This window comes from Adiantum capillus-veneris, chromosome 4 (genome assembly GCF_014529385.1).
Source record: "Adiantum capillus-veneris isolate H3 chromosome 4, ASM1452938v2, whole genome shotgun sequence".
NCBI classification, from domain to species: Eukaryota; Viridiplantae; Streptophyta; class Polypodiopsida; order Polypodiales; family Pteridaceae; genus Adiantum; species Adiantum capillus-veneris.
The window spans coordinates 16,062,031-16,086,482 of NC_140934.1; the positions used below are offsets into that span (position 1 = coordinate 16,062,031).

The window sequence follows — 24,452 nt, forward strand, 5'->3', positions numbered from 1 at the left end:
ACTTGGGGGCTTGCTTGTGTCGATTGTTGAGAGAACTAGCTAGGGAGCACAAAATGATCATGGTGTTAATGACGTCTATCTATTTTATACGGGCATAGATGAGAGGGGATAAAGAGCGAGCATGAGATTGGGACCATAGACTTGGTATCGCGAATGTACAAAGAGGCCCAAATTTATCCCATTGATTAAGTTTAGAATATTCCAAATTTACGATATCAAGGTGAAGTACAGGTGCGTGATTAAGACACAAGCTCCCAAAGGTGATGCCCCAATTCAAATCTTGTGCGTGTGTTTGAGCGGGTTGGGGGGTGGAGGGTGCTAGCCAAATCATCCCTCCCCCCCCGGCTCCCCGCAAAATTCAATTTTTTTGTCATATTCTACTCGTATTTACACAAGTGCCTCGAATAGCCCTCATGCTTCCACCCGCTGACCTTATCTTGCAAGAGGAGGGCCAATAATGCAGTGTGGAAGAGGCAATTGAGGGCAAGAAGGGTGGAATTTGCAAAAGCGTCATCAATTGTCGCTTTAGAAAGGGAGCAATAGTTGTATAGAGCGTAACAACCACATATGCTACAACGATATTTTTTACAATACCCACCCTTTGGGGTCCTTCACATGATGTCCCATCTCCTACCTACTCCTTTGTCTCTGTGTGTGTGTGTGTGTGTGTGAGAGAGATAGAGAGAGAGAGAGAGAGAGAGAGAGAGAGAGAGAGAGAGAGAGAGAGAGCCAAATGAGAGAAAGAGAGAGCCAACCGAGATCCACAGGCCATATCTATGCCTGTGTGATGAAAAGAAAGATGGAGAGAGAGCCCTAGACTAACGTGCACTTCGTGACCTTCCCTTGCATGCAACCCACCCTTTGACCATCGTGTGGCAACGCCTCTGGAAGCACGTGCCCTTGCCAACAAGATGTTTGGTTTTTCTTTTGCATTTCCCCCCCCCCCCCCCCCCCCCCCCCCCCCCCCCCCCCCCCCCTTCTCTCTCTCTCTCTCTCTCATAACAGGTCTTGAGTTCAACTCTCCTTGTGGGATAGATCTTTAAGGTCTCTTGGGATAGTTTCCTACGATGTTAAAATTCTCCTCTTCTCATGTGTGCGTGTGTGTTAATAAGAAGAGGAAATTGGTATAATCTTTTTATCACCCAAAGTGTGGTAGATTTCTTGCATAATACGTCTTGAGTTCAACTCCCGTCATCGGAATAAGGTTTCTTGGGATAGTTTCCTACGACGTTAAAATTCTTCCTCTCTCTCTCTCTCTCTCTCTCTCTCGCGTGCGCGCGCACACCGCTGGAGATGGCGCAACAGCTCGAAGAGGGAGCGGGCGATGCGATGAAAACGGCATGGCGGGGGAATCGGAGGTCCAGCTTTGCCGTAAGACCGCATCATTCATGCACCTACGTCTATTATTATGCCATCGCAAACTGTTTGTTTGGCGGGTAACAGCGGTTGTTTGATGGCGTGCAGCAAGAATTTCATGCTAGCGAAAGAGAGAAGCAGACAGAAAGGGCGTCGTTTCTTACTGGCAGAGGAGCGACCAACTGCTATTCTCAACAAGAGAAAGAGAATGAGAAAGAAATTTGGTTTAGTACTGTAGAGTCATCGTGTGTAAGTACACACACTTTTATTTGGTAAATCACTCTTGAATTACTAGTGACTAGTGGGTGAGGAAAACCCACAGAGTATATCATATACAAGAAAAGCCCTACTTCATAGTGAACAAAGGCATTGTCCAAACAATGATGGGTCAACAGACAATCACAAAGAGACTGATGTAAAGATTCTTTTAAAAAGAAGGTTTGAAATGGCGTCTAACATAAAAATAGACCGAGTACTCGACTGCCTGATTGTCCACATAGCCCAGTACCCGAGCCAATAAAAAAAAGGGTCTTTAAGAGCAGGAGCAAGAATGCCCCAAAAGACATAGAAGGGAAACGAGCTCAAAGAAGCCCCACTATATGATCCAACAAATTGCGAGAGGCAGGACAATTTCATAATAGGTTTCATCAGATGGACCACAAATCGGATGTCACACAACTGGAAGAATTGCAAGCAAGCAGCACCATAGAAAAAGCCGACATTTAAAAGGCATCTTACTGCTCCATATCATCTTGAGTCGTTTTCTCCACCATGACAAAGGCTTCTGCATTCACCAGATTCTAATTGCATAATCATGAACCCATTGTCTAGTACGCCCACACGCAAATAACCTACTGGATTTTGGTGTGAAAGAACTTAGAAGAAAAAGCAATTTGGCAAACTGTAAATTGTTTTCATACTAACAATTTTTCCGATTATTGTTCCCTCGTCCAGTTAGTTATCTTGCGCTTTGTTGAAGTTTGTTCTCTGCCCTCTCAATGCTTTATGCAGAATCATCAATTTGGTAAGTAACAACGTCAACAATTTACCAAAATGGCATATTTTGAAAAAGGAGGACATTTGTAACCACAGTAGCTCAAGAATCTCCTCCATCATGAATGCACTCCTTTTCATTTCCAATCCGTCAAGGTTGGGGGTGGGGAGGCTGTTGATCTACACCATCAGATCAGCTGGCCTTCCAGGTCGGAATCAGTTGTAGCAGCCGTTGTATGGGAGCTACATCAGCATACGACAATGAATACAACTGCCTCAGCACCAGCTCCGACATAGCAATGGTAGCATAAGCAGGAGATGACACTTCAGCAGCTAGAAGGAAAAAGGAGGTTGGAGACGGCTCTATGCTACCACCTCTCCAGAATTTGGATCAACCCACACATACCTGGACTATGGTGTTCGACACTGTTTTGCACCTCTATGGAAGCACCTAATTTGCATGGAGATTGGCCCCCCGATCCTTGACGGCTGGAAAAGGACTTGCAGGGTCCTTTTCCCACAATGTAGCTACGGTGCTAGCCATGGCTGTTGGCCTCGGCCAATCGCCAATGGGTCGCTTGCATCATGGGGAAAGGCCAGTGCACATTCTTTCCTACACTATCTGTGATTTTGTATCAATACCAATGAGCCGTTACTCCATGCTTGATTAGTAGGAGGAACTTAGGCTTGCATTTGCACATTTAGGCCTCTCTAGTTTAATTCGCTAATCAATAATTTGCATTCCCAATAAGTGCCTAATTCCCTATCTATAAACTCTATCGGGAGTTTTGGAAGATTGTTTTTTTGACTTTCCCCAACACTCACCATATGTGGCTGATTGGGTATTTATTACCATTATGTGCAAATTAGTGTAGAGTTTGCATTTTTAAACCGCCTTTTTGCTCCTATTCTTGTCACTTTCTCTCCCTTACAAAACACATTATGGAGGTGCTTTTCACTTGCAAAGCACAATGAACTTGATAGCCTTTGCTGAGAGCTTCATTTTGGGCTCCTTAACACAATCTTTTGTGCCTCATTCGTGCATGCTAATCAGCCTACCAATAATAGATATGTGCGCGCGTGCGTGTGTGTGTGAAATGAAATAAAATGATGTATTAACGTCTTCAAAAGGTCAAAATAACCTATGAGACCAATCTGTTACAAACTGATGTGCCCAAACACAAGAGAGAGATTCAATGGGTGACGAATCCATCCTCATCTGTACTTTGGATGTCGAGATAGCATGGCTCAAATCCGTCAATGCTGTGAAGCTCCTCTCCTTAGTCGTGGGCGTCTCGATCTCCATAGCTCCAATGCCCGGTCAATGAGAGTACCACGGGTGTGAGTATGAGCTGAGCTTTGCAGTGGTTGTTTCTCCTCTATCTGTCCAGTGTCTGGTGTGAAGAAATCAGTAATATGTCTCTGGGATTGTCTCTCTCCAAATCTCCTCAGTAAACTATCTCTGTGTTTGTGTACCTCAAGTAGATACAATCCAAGACATCTCTGGTCCTGATAGCTCATGACTCTGGAGAAGGGTTTGAAGCCTTCTCTGAATAAACAGTAGAAGTGACCCCGTATCTCGTAATACAGTGTGCACTGACATATATAATGCATCTCCGTCTCTGGCTCTGTATGGCAGAGGCGGCATATCCTGTTAGTTGTTGGTATCCCTCTGAATCTACCAGTCTCAATCTCAAGCTGGTGTGAAGATGTCCATATCTGACCAATGGCTCAACGTAACCCATGAGATAGATGTGTATCCATATAGCTGGGTCGAATCACAAACCCATCCCCTGTGAGTTGGAGAAGCTGCTCTCTAGAAAGCCATCTTCGTGCCCAACTCCTGTGTCGGCTCTATCCATGTCCTCCTCGTGTCCAATTGGGTCAGGTCCTGGCGAATGAGTCGAGTAATCTCCATGCGTGTAAGAGACATCGATGGTGCATCAAGGGAGTATTGGAAGGGAGGCAAGCTGTCCATGCTGAAGCCATGTATCTTGAACCATGAGGACATCTGTGCATACCAGCATGATGTGTCCCCTTGTAAAGCTAATTATCTGGAGGACTCAAGGGCCAATCTGGCATATCTGTCTCTGGTAGTATCCCATAAGCTGTGCATAAAGGAGATTGATCTGGTAAGCGCCTCTATCTCCATAGGCTGGGGCTGCTAACTCCGCTCTAATTATCTCGTGTGGCACAGAGGCCTTGTCTCTAATCAGCCGAGAGATCATAGATACCAAGCCATAGAGCATAGCTGAAGCTACCAAGGTATTAAAGAGCGAGAAATTTGTTCGGGGTTCCTGAAACTGAACCTACGAACACATCCTCTCCAATCCTCCCAAGGCCGCATATGCTCTGGTCAATCATATGCTCTGGTCAATCTAGTCTCTGCTGGTCTCTTCAAAGAAAATTTTGGCCCAGTGAAGACTACCCCAAGATAAGTGTATGCATTTGTGTACTCCGCAGTCTCTTGACCATAAGTGAATGTAGGTGCTGATCTCTTGATCCACTGCGGTGTGGTGTTAAGCACCATAACCTTGGTTTTACCAAGGTTTACAGACAATTCACTATCCTCTGCAAAGCTATGTAATACATCCAAAATGTCACTTCATACCCTTCGGTGCCTACCTCCTTACACCTGGGCTGTACTGTACTGAAAGGAGACGGGAAGTGTCAAGAGAGCATGATCCACTGCTACACCCACTGGTTTGGGTCCTACTGTGAAATCCTAAATGCAAGGGATGAAGCTTGGCTGTGCCAAGACATAGTCCATTGTGCTGGCCCCATGCTCGTGTGGAAAGCATGTGAAACCGGCTAGACACACACACACACACACACACACACACACACACACACACACACACACACACACACACACACACACACACACACAGAGAGAGAGAGAGAGAGAGAGAGAGAGAGAGAGAGAGAGAGAGAGAGAGAGAGTTCATCCGGGTCAAATTTGTAAATTCAATCAAGATTTACAAAAAAGAAAAGTGTGTGTATGTATATGTGTGTGTGTGTGTAGAGAAGAAGAACTTTTGTGTGTGTGTGTGTGTGTGTGTGTAGTTCCTCGCTCCCTGTCGCGAGATCTTCTGCGCGTTGTTGTAGCTCACTACGCCTGTGCCAACGGGTGTGTGAGTGTGTGTGTGCGCGTGTGGGTAAGAGACACCTGCGCGAAATTCAGCTTCTGGGCGCCCTTGAGACTTGCGTGGACTGCTCGTCGAGAGCCCTCTGCAACTCGTTGCAGCAGTTTGCACTCAGCACAGCAGTCTGTCCTTGCGTAGCCAAACCCTGTTGTCCTGAGCCTGCTCGCCCCCTGTCAGCCTCTGTGCGACCTGCTGCCTCCTCAGCGCCACATGTAATTCACACATCATGTCTTCGGAAAGGCTAGAATGGGATAATCTGTTTGCTACTACTCCGACGATTGATTTATGGCGACATTTGCACCCAAATGCCTCTAGATTAACTTTTCAGCATGTTGCTCACTCTTCTTATCGAGCGTAGTTGGATCGATGGTATTTGCTTAATCTACAACAATACGAGGATTTTGTATGTGAGGTCAGCATCGATTACACCTTACAGTTCTGTGATCATTACCCTGTTTTGTTGAATGTGAGTTTTGGGCAGTCTCTTTGTGATGACCTCTTTCTAGAAAACGTCTGCTACATATTAACAATGCTTATCTCACTCATGCGGCTTTTTGTGACATGATTTTTGATATTATATCCCTGCTTCTTGCTCACATGAATTTTGATCTTGATGCTGCCTGGTATTGCTTTGTTATGAGGGTGCAAAGTGTCATCTATGACTATAGTGCGTTGCTTGCTTTGGGCCGTTGGCGGTCTCCCGGTTGGGATGGACTTATTGTGGAATTCTTCCTCTCCTTTTGGGACGCTCTTGAACTTCCATTTCTTTTCATGATAAATGCAGCATGGCAGAAACAGGATTTGCCACCATCTTGGAAAGAAGGTTTACTTAAATTGCTGTCTAAGCAAGCGCTTTGCGAGCGATTCTCTCACTGGCGCCTGATTACTTTGATGCCGGTGATTTACAAGATATTGGCTAAGATGCTGGTCCACCGCATTAAGGATCATCTTTTTGCAGGACTCCATCAGGCTCAATATGGTTTCATTCCACGTCACCAGATTATGGACAATTTGGCTAATGTTATGATTGGCATGGAGTATGCCAAGTACACTCATTAGGATGTGCTGGTTATCCAAGTTGATATTGAAAAGGCCTTTGACACTGTACAATGGGATTTCATTGGCTGCCACGATGAGGTGCCTAGGGTTTGGTCCTAAATTCGCCAATGTGGTTTATTTCTTGTATGCATGTAGCACGTCTTGGGGGATCTTGGAAAGAGAATTAACAGAATCTTGGCCTCTTGGTTGATCGTTCAGGCAGGGTTACCCCCTTAGTGCTTTGTTATATGCTATAGCCACCCACTGTTGATTTATCTTGACCACTTGACCTCTGTTGAGCGTCTTCATGGTTTGCGGTTATCTTCGGGTCGTACCTTTGTTGGCCAGGCTTACGTAGATGATTCGTTGTTTATGCCTCGTAATCAGAAGGCTGATGTCGAAGTGATCATGGAAGCCTTGGGACTTTTGGGCATTGCGGATGGGCTTAAAGTCAACTTCTGTAGATCGAAGCTTCTGCCTCTTCGTTCTTGTGATTGGCACAGTCTATTGTGGCCATGTGAGATTGTTTCTCCAAACGTGAATACTAGGCATTTGGGTTATCCAATTGGATGGAATGTCACCCATTCTCAGAGAGTGGATTGGGTTATGCAACGTTTGAATGTCGAATTGCACTGCTGGAAGTTATCCACTTGGCTAATACGTGCTCGTCTTTGAATTGTTCAGAGTATCCTGTTGGCATATGGTTTAGTTCTTTTTGCCGCTGATGCATTGGCCTCGTCGTTGTCTTGATTCTCTTATGTCGGACATTATGTCCCATTTGTGGCGGACCCATGCTCAGAAAAATGGCTTGCGCTTGATGTCTATGGAGAAGCTTTGCACTCCTAAACGCCTGGGTGGTCTTAACATCTTGGATTTGTGCAGGCATGTTCTTGCTCGCAAAGCTATGTTGTTGCCTACACTTGCGCAACAAATTCAGCCTTGGACTCTTATGTTTGCACACCTTGGTGAGCATGTTGTTACTTCCTCTTTTGGCCATTGGCAACCATCTATCTGGGAGGTGGTTTTCGGCAAGATGGAAGGGTACATTCTTGGATGTCCTCTTGCTTCCACTTTAGTGTCTGCATGGAAAGAGGTTATGATTCATCTTTCATGGAATCCTCGGCAGGAAGGTGATTCGGTTCGTTTGGAGAGCCTCCATTGGAGCCGAGCATTTTCTCTTACTTTGGTTGATCGCTCCCCTCGCCAGGCTTTCTTTCTCTCTGGCCGTGGCATTCGTGTGGTTGAGGATGTAGTTGATGAGACCGGGTATACTTTTGAGTTTCCCTTTGCCGCTCGCCGTTTTGGATTGGGCATGCATTACCGTCAGTTTTTGAGAGAACTTCAAAGTATGCTGCTTGACTTTTTACCAGTTTCACCTTTACCTGATGGTGATCACATGTTTGATTGGGATTTTCGGGAAACGCCTTTTCGAGATATTTATACGGGTCGAATTTATGCTATTCTTCTACCACAATCATGGCTTGCTAATCATTGCAATGCTCTTTGGCACATGCACAAATCTGATCTCTGGTGGAGGAAGCTTCTCTCTGCCTTGTTAAAAAGCCATTTCCCTTTGAAGGAGCGATTGTTTCTTTGGCGCTTTTTTGCTTGGAGTGCTTCCTGTTGGCACTTTTCTTAGGGCGCGTCATATTTGCCCCTCTTCTTGCATCCGTTTCTCCACTGTAGAAGAGGATATTTGCCACTTGTTGTGGGATTGCTGCATTACTAGAGACTTCCTTCGCTGTGTATCGGCCTGTATGTGGCTCTGCTTTCCTGGGGTTGTTTTTCACAAAAGGTTCTGGGTATTTGGCATTTTCTCACTGACACTACAACGTTTTGCGGTCTTCTTTATGTGGGTCAGATACTGGGCTTATTGGACCCTGTGGAGTCACGTAATGCTTACATGTTTCATCGTACTCATGGAGACCCGTTCCCACTCTTCAAGCTTTCCCTTAGGCAATCGTTACGATTTTCTTTGGAAGTTGGTGATATCACCGCATAGATACATTGGCTTTCCTATGAATGTTTCTAGCTACTCTGTATAGCTGAGTAGTTCTGTGTTCTTCCCCTTGTACATTACCCTTTCGGTGGGTTTTCCTCGCTTTGAGGTTTCCCACTAGTAAATTAATCAAATAGATTTACAAAAAAAAAGTGTGTAGAGAAGAAGCTCACATTTGCTTTTGCCTCTTTGTGTGTGTGTGTGTGAGAGAGAGAGAACATCATAAGGGTTTTACAGGACGGTGTATGGGAAAGAGAGAGAGAGAGTGTGTGTGTGTGTGTGTTACTTTTGGTGTGAGCCCCTGCGCGCTGTCTCACCCCTGCACGCTGACCTGCTTTGCGCGCTGCAGCACCTGCGTGTTGTGCAGCTCTGCGCACCACTCTGGCCTGTGCCCCGTGCCCTCTGCCCTCCTGCGCGAGCCCTAGGACCTGCGCTACCTGCTACTGCAGTGAGCGCTCTGTGCAGTCCTGCTTGGTGTGTGTGTGTGTGTGTGTGTGTGTGAGAAGTACTGAAAGCGTCTTTACAAGCAAAGTACAGCAGGGCACAGAAGTCACGAACGTGCTGGTCAGCTTTGCAGTGTGTGTGGTGTGTGGCATCAGAGCCGCCTTGCGTGTGTGTGTGTGTCTATGTTAAGTGCGTGTGTGTGTACGCTTGTGGGGGATTTGGGGGTGTGGTGAATCCTTCGGCCTCGTCTGTCACGCGACTCTGTTCTGCACAACATCTACCTTGTGCAGGCCCTTCACAACGTGCCGAGGGTGGAAGTTTGATTTCGCCTGCACGTGGTCCTTCCGTCGTCTTGTGTGCGAGAGAGGGGGGTGTGTTTTTGTACAGCTAGCCAGTGTGTGTGTTTGCCTGTGTATATAGCAGTCATATATCAAAAACTTCCAAAAAAAAAGAGAAGAGAGTGTGTGTGAGAGCTTCACATGGATTCCACTGATCAGTGTCGTCGGAAAGCCATGGAAACTTCGGAGATGGATGCTTTGAGTCTTATCAAAGAATGTTTGCATGAGGACTTCAAGGATGCACGTCAAGCCTGGGAAGGATCCGCTCCTGTTATGGAAGTGCGCATCCCTATGAGCTCATGGATCCTCTTGCTCAATATGCACTTAACGTTGTGATTCTTTTTTTCCCGGGTCGAATGCCTACTGCTCAGGATGTAGGCCAATGGGTTGATTTCTTGCTCAAAGGGCAAGCAGTCCGAGGGGTTTACTTTGGTGCGCGAGGGTTCTACGAAGTCTTGCTGGCTGAGATGGATGCTCGGGGATGCTCTGCTTGAAGTGTCTCCTCTTTTCGTCAATACGCAGATGACTCATGTGCTGCCCTGGGCTCTTACCAAGGACTATCAGAGTCTCATTCGTCACAAGTGTCCCGTCTGGGTTGAGGTGGTCGACTTTCCTCGCACTTGGCGTCATTTTCTTCCTTTGTTGGCTGCTCAGTTAAGCAAAGTCATTTGTCCTCCTAAGCTGGAGGCAAACACAAACCGTTTTTGTATTTTGTTGGACACGGATATCCCCACACCAGCAGGTATTTCGATCGATTCTGGGGATACAGTGGTTGGAAAGCGCCCATTTAAGCTTAAATGAGGCAAGTTTGCAAATTCTTGCTTCCGATGTGGAAAATTTGGTCATATGCAGTCCGGATGTCCGGAACCAAATCTGCAACCACCTTCTTCAGCTGTGCCTGCTCCTCAACCTCGCTCGCCTCCGAAACCTTCTACTGAGGTTCAAACTAAAGGAGTTTCAACCTCCTCCCCCTCAGCTGGGGCAATTAAAGGCAAGAGGAAACAAGTACAATTGTCTGCACTTTCTGCTTCTCCAAATATTAAAGACAAGGGAAAAGAACAGGTTTCGACCTCTCAAACTTGGATAGTGCCCAAGAAACCAGTCAAAGCTGCTACACCTCGTGTTCCGGCATCTTCTCGTAATTATGTGCCTCCTTTGAAGAATGTTGCTAAAAAAAAACTCCCTTGTAATGACAACACTTCTTTGGCTGAAGCTTGGGACAAGGTTGTTCGTTCTTACAAGGAGGTTGTTACTGGAGAAGCTTCTTCATCGCAAGGTGCATTTCCTTTCAATTATCCATGTCTAGATATTGACCTACCTTCTCAGGCACCTTCAGCTGGGGAGGATGTGTCGATGGGCACGTGTACTTGAGTTTTATTTCCCCCTTTCTTTCCCTGTTTCCTCGTCCACTATATATACCATATAGAATGCATAGTTCTTTGAATTGCATCCTCTATAATGTGTGTGGGTTATGCAATCACGACAAGTGGCGGCTTACTTGGCACTATGTACGCAGACATTGTGGTTCTTCAAGAGCATAACCAGCACCAATTTGCAGGACAGACTTCTTACTTTGCGGGCTACTGGATAGCTTATGCAGGATCAGCTAGCCATTCTGGAGTACTTATGCTTGTTTGACATGAACTCTTCCCGACCTTGGTCTTTAATGACCCGGCTGGGAGATGGATGGTCATCCAATGCATTGTTAATGGAGAAGTTTTCGAATTTGGAGGATTATATGCATACATAGCTTCTACAGATAGAGCACGGTTGTGGAGTGCTATCTCTTCTTATTGTTGGCGTTCCACTGCCTTTCTCTGCGGGGATTTTAATAATGCACCAAACCTTGCGGATAATACTACTGGCCATTCTCACATGCTTCATATGGAACGGCAATCTTGGGACCAATTTATGTCGACCTGTAATGGGCTTGATTTGTGGCCCTTTTTGCATGCGACTGATCCAGGCTTTACTTTTCAGCACAATGCTCAATTCATGTATCGCTCTCGGCTGGATCGCTGGTATCTTTTTCACATGCAACAATATGACTTTGTATGCGAGATGAGGATTGATTATGCTACGTGTCTCTTGGATCATTTTCCCGTATGCTTGAAACTTCGTTTTGGCTCTTTTGATGTCAATGATCGCCTACCCAAGAAAAGACTTCTGCATGTCAATAATGCTTATCTTAAGCATGAGCCTTTTCGCACTATGATTGTGAATATCATCCCGCCTTTGCTCTCCCAGATGTATGTTGACATGGACATAGCATGGTTTCGTTTTGTTATGCGTGCTCAATTAGTTATACAGGATTATGGCAGGGATTATTTTTCACAATTAAGGGAACAGGTTAACCAGGCAAAAGATGTATGCTTGTATCCGATTAATGCACTTGGCTAATCATTCTTCTCTTACTGATGCTCAAATGGCTGAGTTGTTTTCTGCTCGTGCAATATTAAGACACAATGATGAGAGGAAATTGGCCAAATGGCAGACTCGAGCTCGTCAACAGGCTTTTGCAGATAAAGGATGTGCTTCTAAACAATTCTTTCAGCATTTGCATCACTCGAGGCAGTCTCAAGCTATACGAAGAGTTAAATTACCGTCAGGGGAGTGGACCTCCACTTTTCGAGAGCTAGCACTAGCCCTACGCTCTCATTATGGCAAAATGTTTGAGGCCCCTTCTTCTCCCATGAGAGAAGCTCGCCAAGCGCGTCACATGTTTCTATCACATGTTACTTCCATTCTCTCGTTGCGGCAGGCTCAAGACTTGGAAGCTGTTTTCACTGAGTCGGAATTGTATGCCAGCTTGCTTGATTTAGGTCGATGGAGAGCTCTTGATTGGGATGGTCTCTCTGTGGAATTCTTCTTGTCTTTTTGGGATTATTTGAAGTTGCCTCTATTATTCATGATGAATACAGCTTGGGAACAATAGGAATTACCCTCCTCTTGGAAAGAAGGTTTGCTCAAGCTGATCCCTAAGCATGCATTGTGTGAAGAATTTCACATTGGCAGCCTATTACACTTATTCCTGTGGTATATAAATTAATGGCAAAAATGCTTGCTAACCGACTCAAATGCTTTCTGTACGAAGGCTTGCATCAATCTCAATACGGCTTCATTCCGCGACGTCAAATTATTGATAACCTCGCAAATGTCATTATTGGTATGGAATATACAAAATATACTCGACAGGATGTATTAGTTATGCAGGTTGACATTGAAAAGGCATTTAATACTGTTCTTTGGGATTACATTGCGGATACCATGCGACATTTGGGCTTTGGACCTAGGCTATCCCGTGTCGTGCTTTTCTTGTATGCAAACAGTACTTCTGCAGGCTTGCTGGATGGTTCTCTCACAAAATCTTGGCCTTTGGGACGGTCGGTACGGCATGGCTGCCCTCTGAGTGCTTTGCTTTATGCGATCGCTACTCATCCCTTGTTTATGTATTTGGATTCCTTGACCTCCACTGGTAGGCTACATGGCCTTACTTTACCTTCTGGTCGACAGTTTGCTGGTCAGGCTTATGTGGATGATTCTTTGTTCATGCCTCATAATAACTATGATGATGTACAACAGATTATGCATACTCTTCACTTGTTTGGATTCGCAGCAGGTCTCAAAGTTAACTTTTGCAAATCCAAGCTATTGCCTCTGAAAGAGTGCGACTGGCATAAGATATTGTGGCCTGGGGAGATTGTTCCTCCCCATGTTCTGGTTTGCCATTTCGGTAATCCACTGGGTTGGAATGTATCAGCTATGAAGAAAACGGATTGGGTGCTCCAACGTCTACATTTCAAGTTGAACTATTGGAAATTGTCCACGTGGCCACTTCATGTGCGTCTCAGGATTATCCAATGCATCCTTGTGGCTTATGTGTAGTTTTACTTGCCTTTGTTATCCTGGCCTCGGTTGCGCTTGCAGTCTCTCATGTCCAATATTTTAGAACATTTTTGGCGGACCTCGTCTACCAAGAGGGGCATTCGGCTTCTATCTATGGACAAGCTGTGTTCTCCCAAGCGGCTTTGAGGGTTGAATATTTTGGACTTGAGATGTCATCTTCTGGCTCGAAAAGCTATGTTGTTGCCAGTTTTGGTGGAGCAGCAGCAACCCTGGGCTCTCATTGTCACACATTTATGTGTGCACATTGTCACCCCTTATTTTGGTCATTGGCAATTGACTTATTGGGATGTTGTTTTTGGGAAGCTTGAAGGACACATTCTTGGATGTCCCTTTACTTCTTCTCTAATTGTTGATTGGAAGGTTGTCACTTCACAATTGGCTTGGGATGGTCGACAATCCTCTGGGGGTAACTCTCTTCGCTTGGAGAGTCTGCATTGGAGCAGGGTTTTTGCTTCGACTTTGGTTCAACGGTCTCCTCGCCAAGCGTATTTTCTTTCCCAAAAAGGAATCTGTCAGGTGCATCAGGTGGTTGATGACTCGGGTTATGTTCTTTCTTTTGCTGATGCCGTCTCGCGCTTTCGGTTGGGTCTTCACTATTCTCCTCTCTGGCGGGAGATTCAAAACATGCTTGCTGCTCATTCGCCTATTCCTCCTCTAGATGAAGACTCTCGCTTCTCTGATTGGAATCTGGCTACTACTAGATTGGATTGCATCTCAGCTGCCAGTGTCTATGCCATTCTTCAGTCTGACGTATGGATTGTGCATCGGGGTAATCAGGTGTGGTCACTTTCCGAGTCATCCTTGTGGTGGCAACACGCATTGTCTCGCATTTGGCAGAGTCAGCTGCCTTTGAAGGAACGTGTTTTTTTGTGGCGGTGCTTGGTGGGAGCTCTACCTGTTGGCAGTGTGTTGCATGCTCGGCATATTGTGCCTTCCCGCTGCCCCAGATGCCTTGAAGCTGAGGAGACCGTGCCACACTTGCTGTGGTGTTGTTGTCACTCCAAAGCCTTCATTCGGCAAGGGTCGACTGCTCTTCGACTACGTTTTCCTTCCGGCTCTTTTCACAGACGATTTTTGCTTTTTGGGGTGCTTCGGTCACCACAATCTCAGTTTGCGGTCTTCTTCACCTGGGTCAGATTTTGGACTATGTGGGCCATTTGGCATCATAGGAACTCCTTAACGTTCCAGGGCACTTTTGTTGACCCCTTTCCCTATTTCAAATTATCTCTTGGTCAAGCGCTGCATTTTGCCTATGAAGCTGGAGACATCACTCTTGATGCCTTCAGGATTTGTTTCTAGCCTTCGGAGCCTCATAGTGCTCCGTCTTTTGTATCCCTTTATTTTCGTAGGTTTTTCTCGCTTTGAGGTTTCCCACTTGTAAATTAATCAAAGCAGATTTACAAAAAAGAAAGTGTGCGTGAGAGAGAGAGAGAGAGAGAGAGAGAGAGAGAGAGAGAGAGAGAGAGAGAGACGTACCTTATCTCTGCGCGTGCCCTTGCGGCGCCCATTGCCCACCTGCGCGACCTCCAGCTGAGTTCTTTGCTCATCGGCGCGTGTCCCCTGTTGCATGCAGAAGACCCTAGGTTCTGCTGCGCACCTGGTTTCACCTTTGCGACTTGCGCAGACTACTGCTACAGCCAACCAGCAAGCGTGTCTATGTGCGCACCTGGTTTCACCTCTTCGACCTGTGCAGTTTGCTGCTACAGCCAGCCAGTGAGGATGTGTGAGTGTGCGCACATGCGAGCGTGTGCTGCATCAACAGTGTCAGGCAATTTACAAATAGGGACAGTTTACAGTATTCCAGGCAAACAGTGTCAGGCAATTCACAGATAGGGGCAGTTTGGAGTATTCCAGGCAAAGTTATTTTGCAGATGTATGTGTTCTGTGGGAGATTGAGGTCTCTGTAAATAAATGAATTGACAAAATAGAAAAAAATCTTTTGCTTTAGTTTTCGGTCGTGGTCCGGTTGATGCATGTCAGAGTTCTCGTGTGTCTTCAAGCGTCGTAAAGCCATGGAAAGTGTTTGGGAGAGTGTTTCTGAAATCAAAAGTTGTCTGTATGAAGACTTCGAAGAGGCCCGAAAAGCCTGGAATGGTCAGGCACCTGGCCTTGAGGTGCGAATTCCACTACAGGACCTAATGGATTCGGTAGCGCAATATGCCATGAATGCGGTCATCTTGTTTTTCCCTGGCAAAATGCTCGTTGCGTAGGATGTCGGACAGTGGGTTGATTTCCTTCTCAATTGCCAGGCTGTTCGAGGAATTTATTTTGGTGCTCTGGGTTTCTATGAGGTTTTATTGGCAGATACTGAGGCTATAAACCTTTTGTTGGAGATGTTTCCTCTCTTTTTTGGCACGCAGATGACCCCCCCATGTTATGCCTTGGGCACTTACGAAGGACTATCAAAGTCTTATTTGTCACAAATGTTTTGTGTGGGTGGAAATTGTCGATTTCCCTCGCACGTGGAGGCATTTTCTTCCGTTGTTGGCTGCTCAGCTTGGCAAGGTCATTTGCCCCCTGAAATTGGATGCGAACACCAATAAGTTTTGCATTCTTTGGGATGCAGACAAGCATACCCCGGATGGAATTTTGGTGGATTCAGGAGATCCTTGGATGGGCAAGCGTCCTTTTAAAGTCAAATGGGACAAATTTGCTAACTCCTGTTTCAGATGTGGTAGATTCGGTCACATGCAATCTGAATGTCCTGAAGCAGTTTTGCAGCCCCCTCTTTCGGCTGTTCCTTCCTCTACCCCTGCCCCTATCGGCAAACCTGTTGGTAAGCTAAATTGAATGGAGTCCCTGCTATGAAGGTGACTCCCAATGCAGATAAGGGGAAAAAAAAGATATCCGCAGTCTCTGTTGATGTTGGGAATGTAACTGCAGGGAAAGGCAAAAATGTTGGGTTGAGTGATGTTGGTTCATGGGTTGTGCCTAGAAAGACAATGAAAATTCGTACTCCGCCTTCATCTCGTAATTATGTTCCTCTGGTTAACACCAATAAGAATGTATCCTTTAAGCAGCTTCCCTGCAATGACAATCGCATGTTGATTGATGCTTGGGAAAAAGCGATGCACTCTTCTAAGGATGTACTTTTGGGTGAGGCTTCCACCTCTCAACGGATGGGTTCTGGCATGGATGTGGTGGAGGGAGATGTCCATATGGGTATCTGGACTTGATCCCTGTGATTCTTGCCGTTGTATATATGGTTTTCTGATGCACAGTCGCATTAAATGCATTTCATACAATGTGCATGGGTTATGTAACCTTGATAAATGGCGACTGACCTGGCACTATGTACACACACGTAGGGCAGATATAGTTGTTTTGCAAGAACACAACCAGCATGATTTTGCTGGCCAGTGTTCTTATTTTGCAAGTTACTGGATTGCATATGCTGGTTTGCAAGATTATTCAGGTTTACTGATGCTGGTTCGGCATGAGCTTCAACCAGCCCTCTTGTATAATGATCCGCAAGGCGGCTAGATGGTGGTACAATGCCTGTTGAACGGTCAAGCATATGAATTCAGAGGCATTTATGTGCATCAATCATGTGGGCAAAGGGTTGCTCTATGGCGAGACATCTCTTCTCGCTCATGGACTTCAAATGCATTCTTTTGCGGTGATTTTAATAATACCCCTGGCATGGATGATAGTACCACTGGTAATTCACATATGTTGTTTGCGGAAAGGCAAGAATGGGATAATCTCTTTGCTTCTACTCAAATGATTGATATATGGCGGCATTTGCATCCAAATGCCTCTGGTTTTACTTTTCAGCATGTTGCCCAATCTTCTTACCGAGCGTGGTTGGATCGATGGTATTTGCTTAATTTGCAACAATATAAGGATTTTGTATGTGAGGTCAGCATCGATTACTTCGTACAGTTATCGGATCATTACCCTATTTTGTTGAATGTGAATTTTGGGCAATCTCTTTGTGATCGGCCTCGTCCTAGGAAACCCTTGCTACTTATTAACAATCTTTATCTCACTCATGAGGTTTTTCATGACATGATTTCTGAGATTATTCCCCCTCTGCTTGCTCACATGCATCTTGATCTTGATGCTGCCTGGTATTGCTTTGTTATGAGGGTGCAAAGTGTTATTTGTGACTATGGCACAAATTACATGCAGTGCACTTGGGGGGATGTCAAGGATGCGAAGCAAGCTTGTCAATGGCTGCAAGTTTTGGCTGATTTGCGGCCTTTGTCTAATTCTGAGATATAGGAGTTGTGCGAAGCTTTTGTGTGTATTCAACATAATGACAAGCGAAAGCTTGCTAAATGGCAGACGCATGCCCATCAATAGGCTTTCATGGATAAAGGCTGTGCTTCGAAGCAATTCTTTAAGCATTTACATCATACAAGAGTCTCACAAGCAATCAAGCGGGTCATGTCTCCCTCAGGTGTTTGGACTTCTTCAAAGCAAGAACTTGCTGATGCCATGGTTTTGCATTATCGACAGGTGTTTGCTGCTCCTTCTCAGGCATCTTCTGTTGTTTGTCATGCGCGTCAATCGATGCTTTCTTTTGTTAGTCTGATGATATCCCGCAAGATGCATGTTGCCTTGAGGACCCCTTCACTGCTTCAGAATTGCATACTGTGTTTCTTGCTTTGGGCCGTTGGCGGTCTCGCGGTTGGGATGGGCTTACTGTGGAATTTTTCCTCTCCTTCTGGGAGGCTCTTGAACAACTAGTGCTTTTCATGATAACTGCAGCATGGGGGTAGGATAGGCTGCTTTTTTTTTTCCGAAAAAAAGATCCTTCTATTAGTTAATCAAAATTGCCCATAGGGCTACAACCACCTCTGCAAGAGAGGGCTACAACAAACCTGATGGGGAGACTCTCCCAATGAAAAAACAGCATACATACAATGAGGCTAAATCAAGAGATGGGAGGAGGGAAGATCCACATAGGTGGACGATAGTGCCATTTGAGCACACCCTTGACCATGGTGAAAAAAGGCCCAGGACTCCATAGTCGAAGGAAAGCCTCTTTGCGCTCCCGCATGCGGTCAGAACTGCCCTGGAGTCTCTCGAACTGTCCTCTGAGAGTATGGATCAGCTGTAGCCAAAGATCCCGAACAATCTCTGCTGGTGGTACTGGGCGAGCCTCGAAGATGGGAAACATCGGGCCCGCCAGATGAACCAAAGTGTCAGGCCACTGATGAGCTTCCAACACTCCTCTCTCTCACTGCACCACTCTTGTGGAGTAAGCTCTGTAGCAGGCTGGAGTGTAGGTCGACCCCCCCGCATCACTATCATCCTGCTGGTGGAAGATAGCTCAAGCTGAAGTGCCGGGCCCGTGAGAGTGGACCAAGCAGTTGCCCCCCAAGTGTACCACTGAGCTGTGGAAAGAGCTGGCATCAGCTGAAGGACACGAAGCCACACCTGCTGTGCCAAAGGACAGTCCCAAAGACAGTGACGCTGACTCTCCACAAGATGGTCACAAGCTGCACATGCGGCCGAGAGACCACAATGTACAAGCCAGCTCCCAACTGCTGTAGCTCTGTGTGCAACCAGCCACTGGAACAAAGTGACTCGTCTTGGCTGTTTGGAGTCCCATAACATCTCCCAAAAAGCTGCCAAGAACTAAGCTGTGAGACCCTCCTCCTGCCAATGAGGTGCTGTAGCAGGACGAGCCTCTCTCTGCGCTACGAGTATGTGATGTCCCACTCGAACAGTGTACTGAAAGAAAGGGACACCTGGATGGTCTGCAGAGGAGAAAGGGTCCCTCCAAAGCCACTCTCCAGGATCCCACTGTACTCGTGCCAGTACTCTCCCAAGCCCACAGTCTCCAGTGGCGAGTCTCAAGAGCTGCTGGTTGGGATCTATGACACAAGTCCACCCACAGATGCCCACCACACGGATCCTTTGAAAACAGCACTCTGCCACATGCGGGGCCTCTAGTGCAACTCGGTGTAGGCGTCCCTCACCCTGTAGCTCGAAAAACAGGGAGGGTATAGTCTCTGAGCAAGCCCAAACTGAGATGAGAACCTCCAGTCGTGTGAAGGCTCCCATCCATGTGGGAGTTGCAAACTCGAGAGGTGTAGCCACTCAGCCGGTACTGCCTTTGAGATGTCCTGACACATGCTCTGCACCCCTCTCATGCCTTGTAGTTGAATGCCCTGAAGCTCCTCTGACAAGCCTGAAACCGTAACCAGTCACCTAGAGAGCGTGCTGGACCCTCTGCCGTGGGACCCCAGGAAACATGAGGCCGACTACCAACCAAATGGCCTCTCTAAGTGCTATCCATGGGGTTCCAAACAAGGGGCTGTCTCAGGCGCTCCTCCGTGCAAGTAGGCTGACGCTGGTCCAGGCCTCGCCGCAGTTGCTCCCAAGATCGGAGCAAACTCATAGCGAAGCGGTCCTCCAGTCTCCTGCTCAAGCCAACTCTACGCATCTTTGTGAAAATCCATTGAGTCGAGGGTCGCCAAGGGCCTCCAGCCTGAGGCACCCTAGCACTAAGCTGCTGAAGCAAGAACTCCTTCCAATGCTCCTCACCTGGAAGAAGTCCTCTGATGATGAACTTCTCTAGAAGGGCTCTGGTCTGCTGTGCTGGATCTATGATCCTCAACCCTCCCTGAGAACAAGGAAGAGTGATGACCTGCCATGCCACTTTGGCCCGGGAAATCTGAGTGTCACGCCTTGACCAAAGGAAGTTCCTGATCAGCCTCTCTACGTGGCTGATACAAGAACTCGAGAAGATCCGTAGCCAACAACACCTGGTTGGCCACTACAACTCTGCCTGCCAAAGAAAGTCGTGCGGAGCTCCAATGTAACAACTTCCTCTTGATAGACAGGAGGAGGGGAGCAATCTGCTGCTCGGGAGACAAGTCCAAACCAACCTGACAGCCCAAGTACCGAACTGCAGTCCCTGGTGGAATCCACCTGAAACCCTCACCTGGCATCCAATCGGGCGTAGGAGCACTACCAACCGAGAAAGCCACTGTCTTTCTCCAGCTGATCAGTGCGCCAAATGTACAACAAAAAGTCTCAAGAGCCTGCTCACACCTGTGTAGGTTGGCCTCCTGGCCATCCAAGTACAAGGCTGAGTCGTCTGCAAACTCAGCGTCTAATAGCTCATCTCCCCGAATAGGGAGCGCTAAGCCACGTAAGCCAACCTGCTGTGAAACCAAAAACCTGCTCATCGCCTCAGCATAGAACAGAAAGAGGAAGGGGGCAAGAGGGCAGCCCTGTCTGACAGAACGTGTGAGCATGAAGCCATCACCTCTACCTCCTGACAAAAGCACCTGACTGTGTGCCCATTTGTACAAAGCTGACACCCCTCTGATCCAAGCATCTGAGAAGCCCATCCTGCGTAGAGTGCCCTCCAAAAAATCCTAGTCAACTCTGTCGTAGGCCTTTTCAAAATCGAGAAGAAGAATCACCATATCCTCACCACGGAGCCGCACGAGGACAGAAGCCTCCCAAAAAGTAAAGATGTTGTCAAGGATACTATGCTCCTTGAAAAAACCTGTCTGAGTCCATGTATAAGGCTCTCTAGAAGTGGCTAAATCCTCAAACTCAGAGCCTTGGCAAGAATGTTGTAGGCTGAGTTGAGGATGGTGATGGGGCACCACTGTCGAATCTCATCCAAGGAGCCACCCTCCTTGGGAATGAGGTAGATTAGGCCGTCACTCTTGCTGTCTGGCATCTCACCTGTGTGCAGGATGTACTGAAAAGCATAGAAAAGAAAGAGGAAGGGGGCAAGAGGGCAGCCCTGTCTGACAGAACGTGTGATCATGAAGCGATCACCTCTACCTCATGACAAAAGCACCTGACTGTGTGCCCATCTGTACAAAGCTGACACCCCTCTGATCCAAGCATCTGAGAAGCCCATCCTGCGTAGAGTGCCCTCCAAAAAATCCTAGACAACTCTGTCGTAGGCCTTTTCAAAATCGAGAAGAAGAATCACCAAATCCTCACCACGGAGCCGCACGAGGACAGAAGCCTCCCAAAAAGTAAAGATGTTGTCAAGGATACTATGCTCCTTGACAAAACCTGTCTGAGTCCATGTATAAGGCTCTCTAGAAGTGGCTAAATCCTCAAACTCATAGCCTTGGCAAGAATGTTGTAGGCTGAGTTGGGGATGGTGATGGGGTGCCACTATCGAATCTCATCCAAGGAGCCACCCTCCTTGGGAATGAGGTAGATTAGGCCGTCACTCATGTTGTCTGGCATCTCACCTGTGTGCAGGATGTACTGAAAAGCACTACAGAGATCTGAGCCAAGCAAGTCCCAGTACTCCAAGAAAAAGCTGGGAGTCAAGCCATCCTCACCTGGACAGCTACCACGGGGGAGTGCACTAAGAGCCGTGTGCAGCTCCTTTAAATGTAGAGGCAGCTCAAGCCTCTGGCGCATCTCCTCAGTCACAAGACAAGGCATCTATGCCCACACCTGCTCTCTGCATGCATCCTGACGCTCTGACTGGGGCTCTGCAGACAATAAATCACAATAAAAGTCAGTAGCAACTGCACGCATGTCCTCTGGCTCTGAAGCATCTGACCCGTCGGGCCTCCTCAACTGACTGACCTTGGCATGCGTATGCCGAGGTCCCACTGCCTCAAAGAAAGCGCCTGTCACCCTATCACCCACCTGGGTTCACTGAGATGCCTGTTGATGGAAAGCAAAGTCATGGCGCCTCTTCTCTATGCTGACGAGCTCCTGGTGAGCCTGCTGTAACTGCTCCTCCAACCAAGGACTGTCTAGATGCTACTTGTGCATCCTCTGCAAGGAAGCAACGCCCCGTCGGAGACACTGCTCCTCCTCTCTCGCTGCAGCCAGGCGAGCCGAAGACTCCTGAAGAAAGAGTCGACTAAGCTGAGCAAGTCTTGAGGCCACTTTGTTGCAGGAGATTCTTGCACGTCTAAGCTCTCTGTCCAAAGAGCCTCCATACGCTCTCTAAGCGTTGAGTCCAGCAGAACCCTCTCTGGGATGCGAAGCATCGTGCTCCCCCTCCTCTGCCTATCAGTCACTGTAAGGATCACTGGAGCATGGTCCGAAAAGGAGGTCCTTGCCAGAATGCAAACTGTCCCACCCAAGTCACAGAAATGGTCACCGGAGTACTAGCGATCTATCCGACATAGATTCATGCCTCCCACTCTGCGGTCCGAACGAGAGAAGGCCAGGCTGTCTTGGGGCCTCACAAAGCTGGCATGCTGCCACACATTTGAAACCCGCAGTCATACAAAACGTCTCCCAAGCTGCCAGCTCAACTCCATGCACAGTAGTATGGCTACTACCAATCCTGTCAGAGAGTTCCTCCAACATGTTGAAGTCACCCCCTATGCACCATTGCTTTGCCTGCGGCAGAGACTCAACAATTTGAGACCAAAACTCTGCCGGTGCAGTCGCCGCATTCGGCGCATAGATGTTCAGGAAGCCCATGAGACAACCTTGAACCTGCATAGTGATCCACTGAGCCCTGCCTGACACAATAATCCCTCTGCCCACAATGGCCTGCTGCAAAGAATCCGCAATAGTCATACATACCCCACCCTGGATGCCTCCAGGTCCAAAAGCAGTTGACCAAAACATCTCAGAGCGACCACGCAAAATTTGGCCACATCGCGGAATGTGGCTCTCACAGAGATGGTGCTCTTGTACCATAAGAATGTCAATCTCACCACCCACAAGGCTTCTTTGCAGCTCCTGACGCAGCCGACCCCTCTGACGCTGAAACTAGGGCCCTCCTAGTCCCTGCACATTCCATGAGATGATCCTCATGGAGTCAGTGAGAGAAAACAGATGCTGCCACAACAGCCAACCTCGCTACCTTTGAGGCCGGTTTGGATGGGGAGTAATTTGCATCCGAACGACCTCTAGACAAACGTGCAAGAAGTGACTATCTCGCCCAGGCCCAAGACGAGCATGCAGCTCGATGGGCTACATCCTTTGTCCAAGAATCCTCATGCACAAATACATAACACGGAGGGCACTGAATGTCAACAAACAAATGCACCAAAATGTGCCTGTACCCCGCTACATCCGGAGGTGTCACGCTGAACTTGGCTAGAGGCCAAAGAGTCTGTACCAAATCTGTCACCGCTAAGTCCCCTGTGTGGTGTGAGAACTTAGTAGCCTGAATCTGGAGCCAGTCAAGGACTGCGTGCTGGGTCCACTCTGTGAGATCCCTACCACACAACGGAAAGGAGAAACCCACCGCTCTGTCAAGGGCCTCAATGCCTCTAGCTGCAAGAAAGAGGACGTGGACTCGAAAGCTGGCCTCCTCCAAGTTGAGAGAGGAGTCACGCAAAAACCGAGTGAAGCTGTAGTTGAAGAAGTCCCAACGTCTGTGAATGTCGAAGCTGGTCAGACCTCTAGGGACCATTGCAAAGGGAGAAGTGTGCACCAAAAAAGGCGGCCTCAGGTGGGGCTGTCTGAAACGAAAGGTGAGAGTGGATCTCCCGGCTACACGGAGCGCCTATAGACACGCGTCGGACTAACCACCCGACCATAGCCACCATCCGGCGGCTCCCCCGTGTGCTCGGGCCAGCGTCCGAGGACGTAGGCGTGCACCTGTAAGACCGAGCGTCCCATACCACCCGGCCTCACCTCTTCGAGCAGACCTCGCGCACTCCTCGCCTCGTGGGCTAACCACTGGCACTCTGCCAGTGGGGGTCGATAACTGCAAATGAGGCCTTGGCCTCCCTTTTATAATAATGGCCGACCACACTGGCCATGTTCACACTACTGTAAAGCCTAAAAAGAATCCTGTAAAGCCTAAAAAGGACTTTACTTGGCGCACATTCTTCAGAATGGGCCAATTTCGCACTTTATCCAAATTTTCAGGGTTGACGGGAATTTTATCGCGAGTAATGATGTGACCCAAATACAGAAGCTCTTTCCTAAAGAATTCACACTTAGAAGCCTTAGCATAAAGCTTCTCAGTTCTCAATACTTCGAGGACAACGTGTATATGCGCTAAGTGCTCAGACAAACTTCGGCTGTAGATCAAGATGTCATCGAAATACAACAACGAAGCTGCCTAGAAACGGTCTCAGCAGATCATTCATCATTTGTTGAAATGTAGCTGGAGCATTGGTCAAACCAAAAGGCAAGACCAAAAACTCACAGTGACCATAACGCATATGGAAACCTATCTTAGGAATATCTTCCAGTTTGATCCGTATGTGGTGATAGCCTGATCGCAGGTCTATCTTCGTAAAACACAACGCTCCATGGAGCCGATCTATCAGATCGTCCATGCACGGGAGCGGATACTTATTATTA

The 24,452-nt window shown here is 47.4% G+C and overlaps 1 protein-coding gene across 9 annotated transcripts in view; it reads left to right on the forward strand.

Moving 5' to 3' along the window:
• The first annotated feature begins 1,243 nt into the window (after positions 1 to 1,243).
• Positions 1,244 to 24,452, forward strand: part of LOC147458778 (uncharacterized) — a 372,832-nt gene continuing 349,623 nt past the window's right edge. For all 9 annotated transcript variants that reach the window (XM_086510216.1, XM_086510214.1, XM_086510218.1 and 6 more), the window contains exons 1-2: positions 1,244 to 1,371; positions 1,465 to 1,605. In XM_086510216.1, the coding sequence (XP_086366342.1) occupies positions 1,294 to 1,371; positions 1,465 to 1,605 (219 nt within the window). In that variant the 5' untranslated portion in view covers positions 1,244 to 1,293. The remainder of the gene's footprint in view (positions 1,372 to 1,464; positions 1,606 to 24,452) is intronic.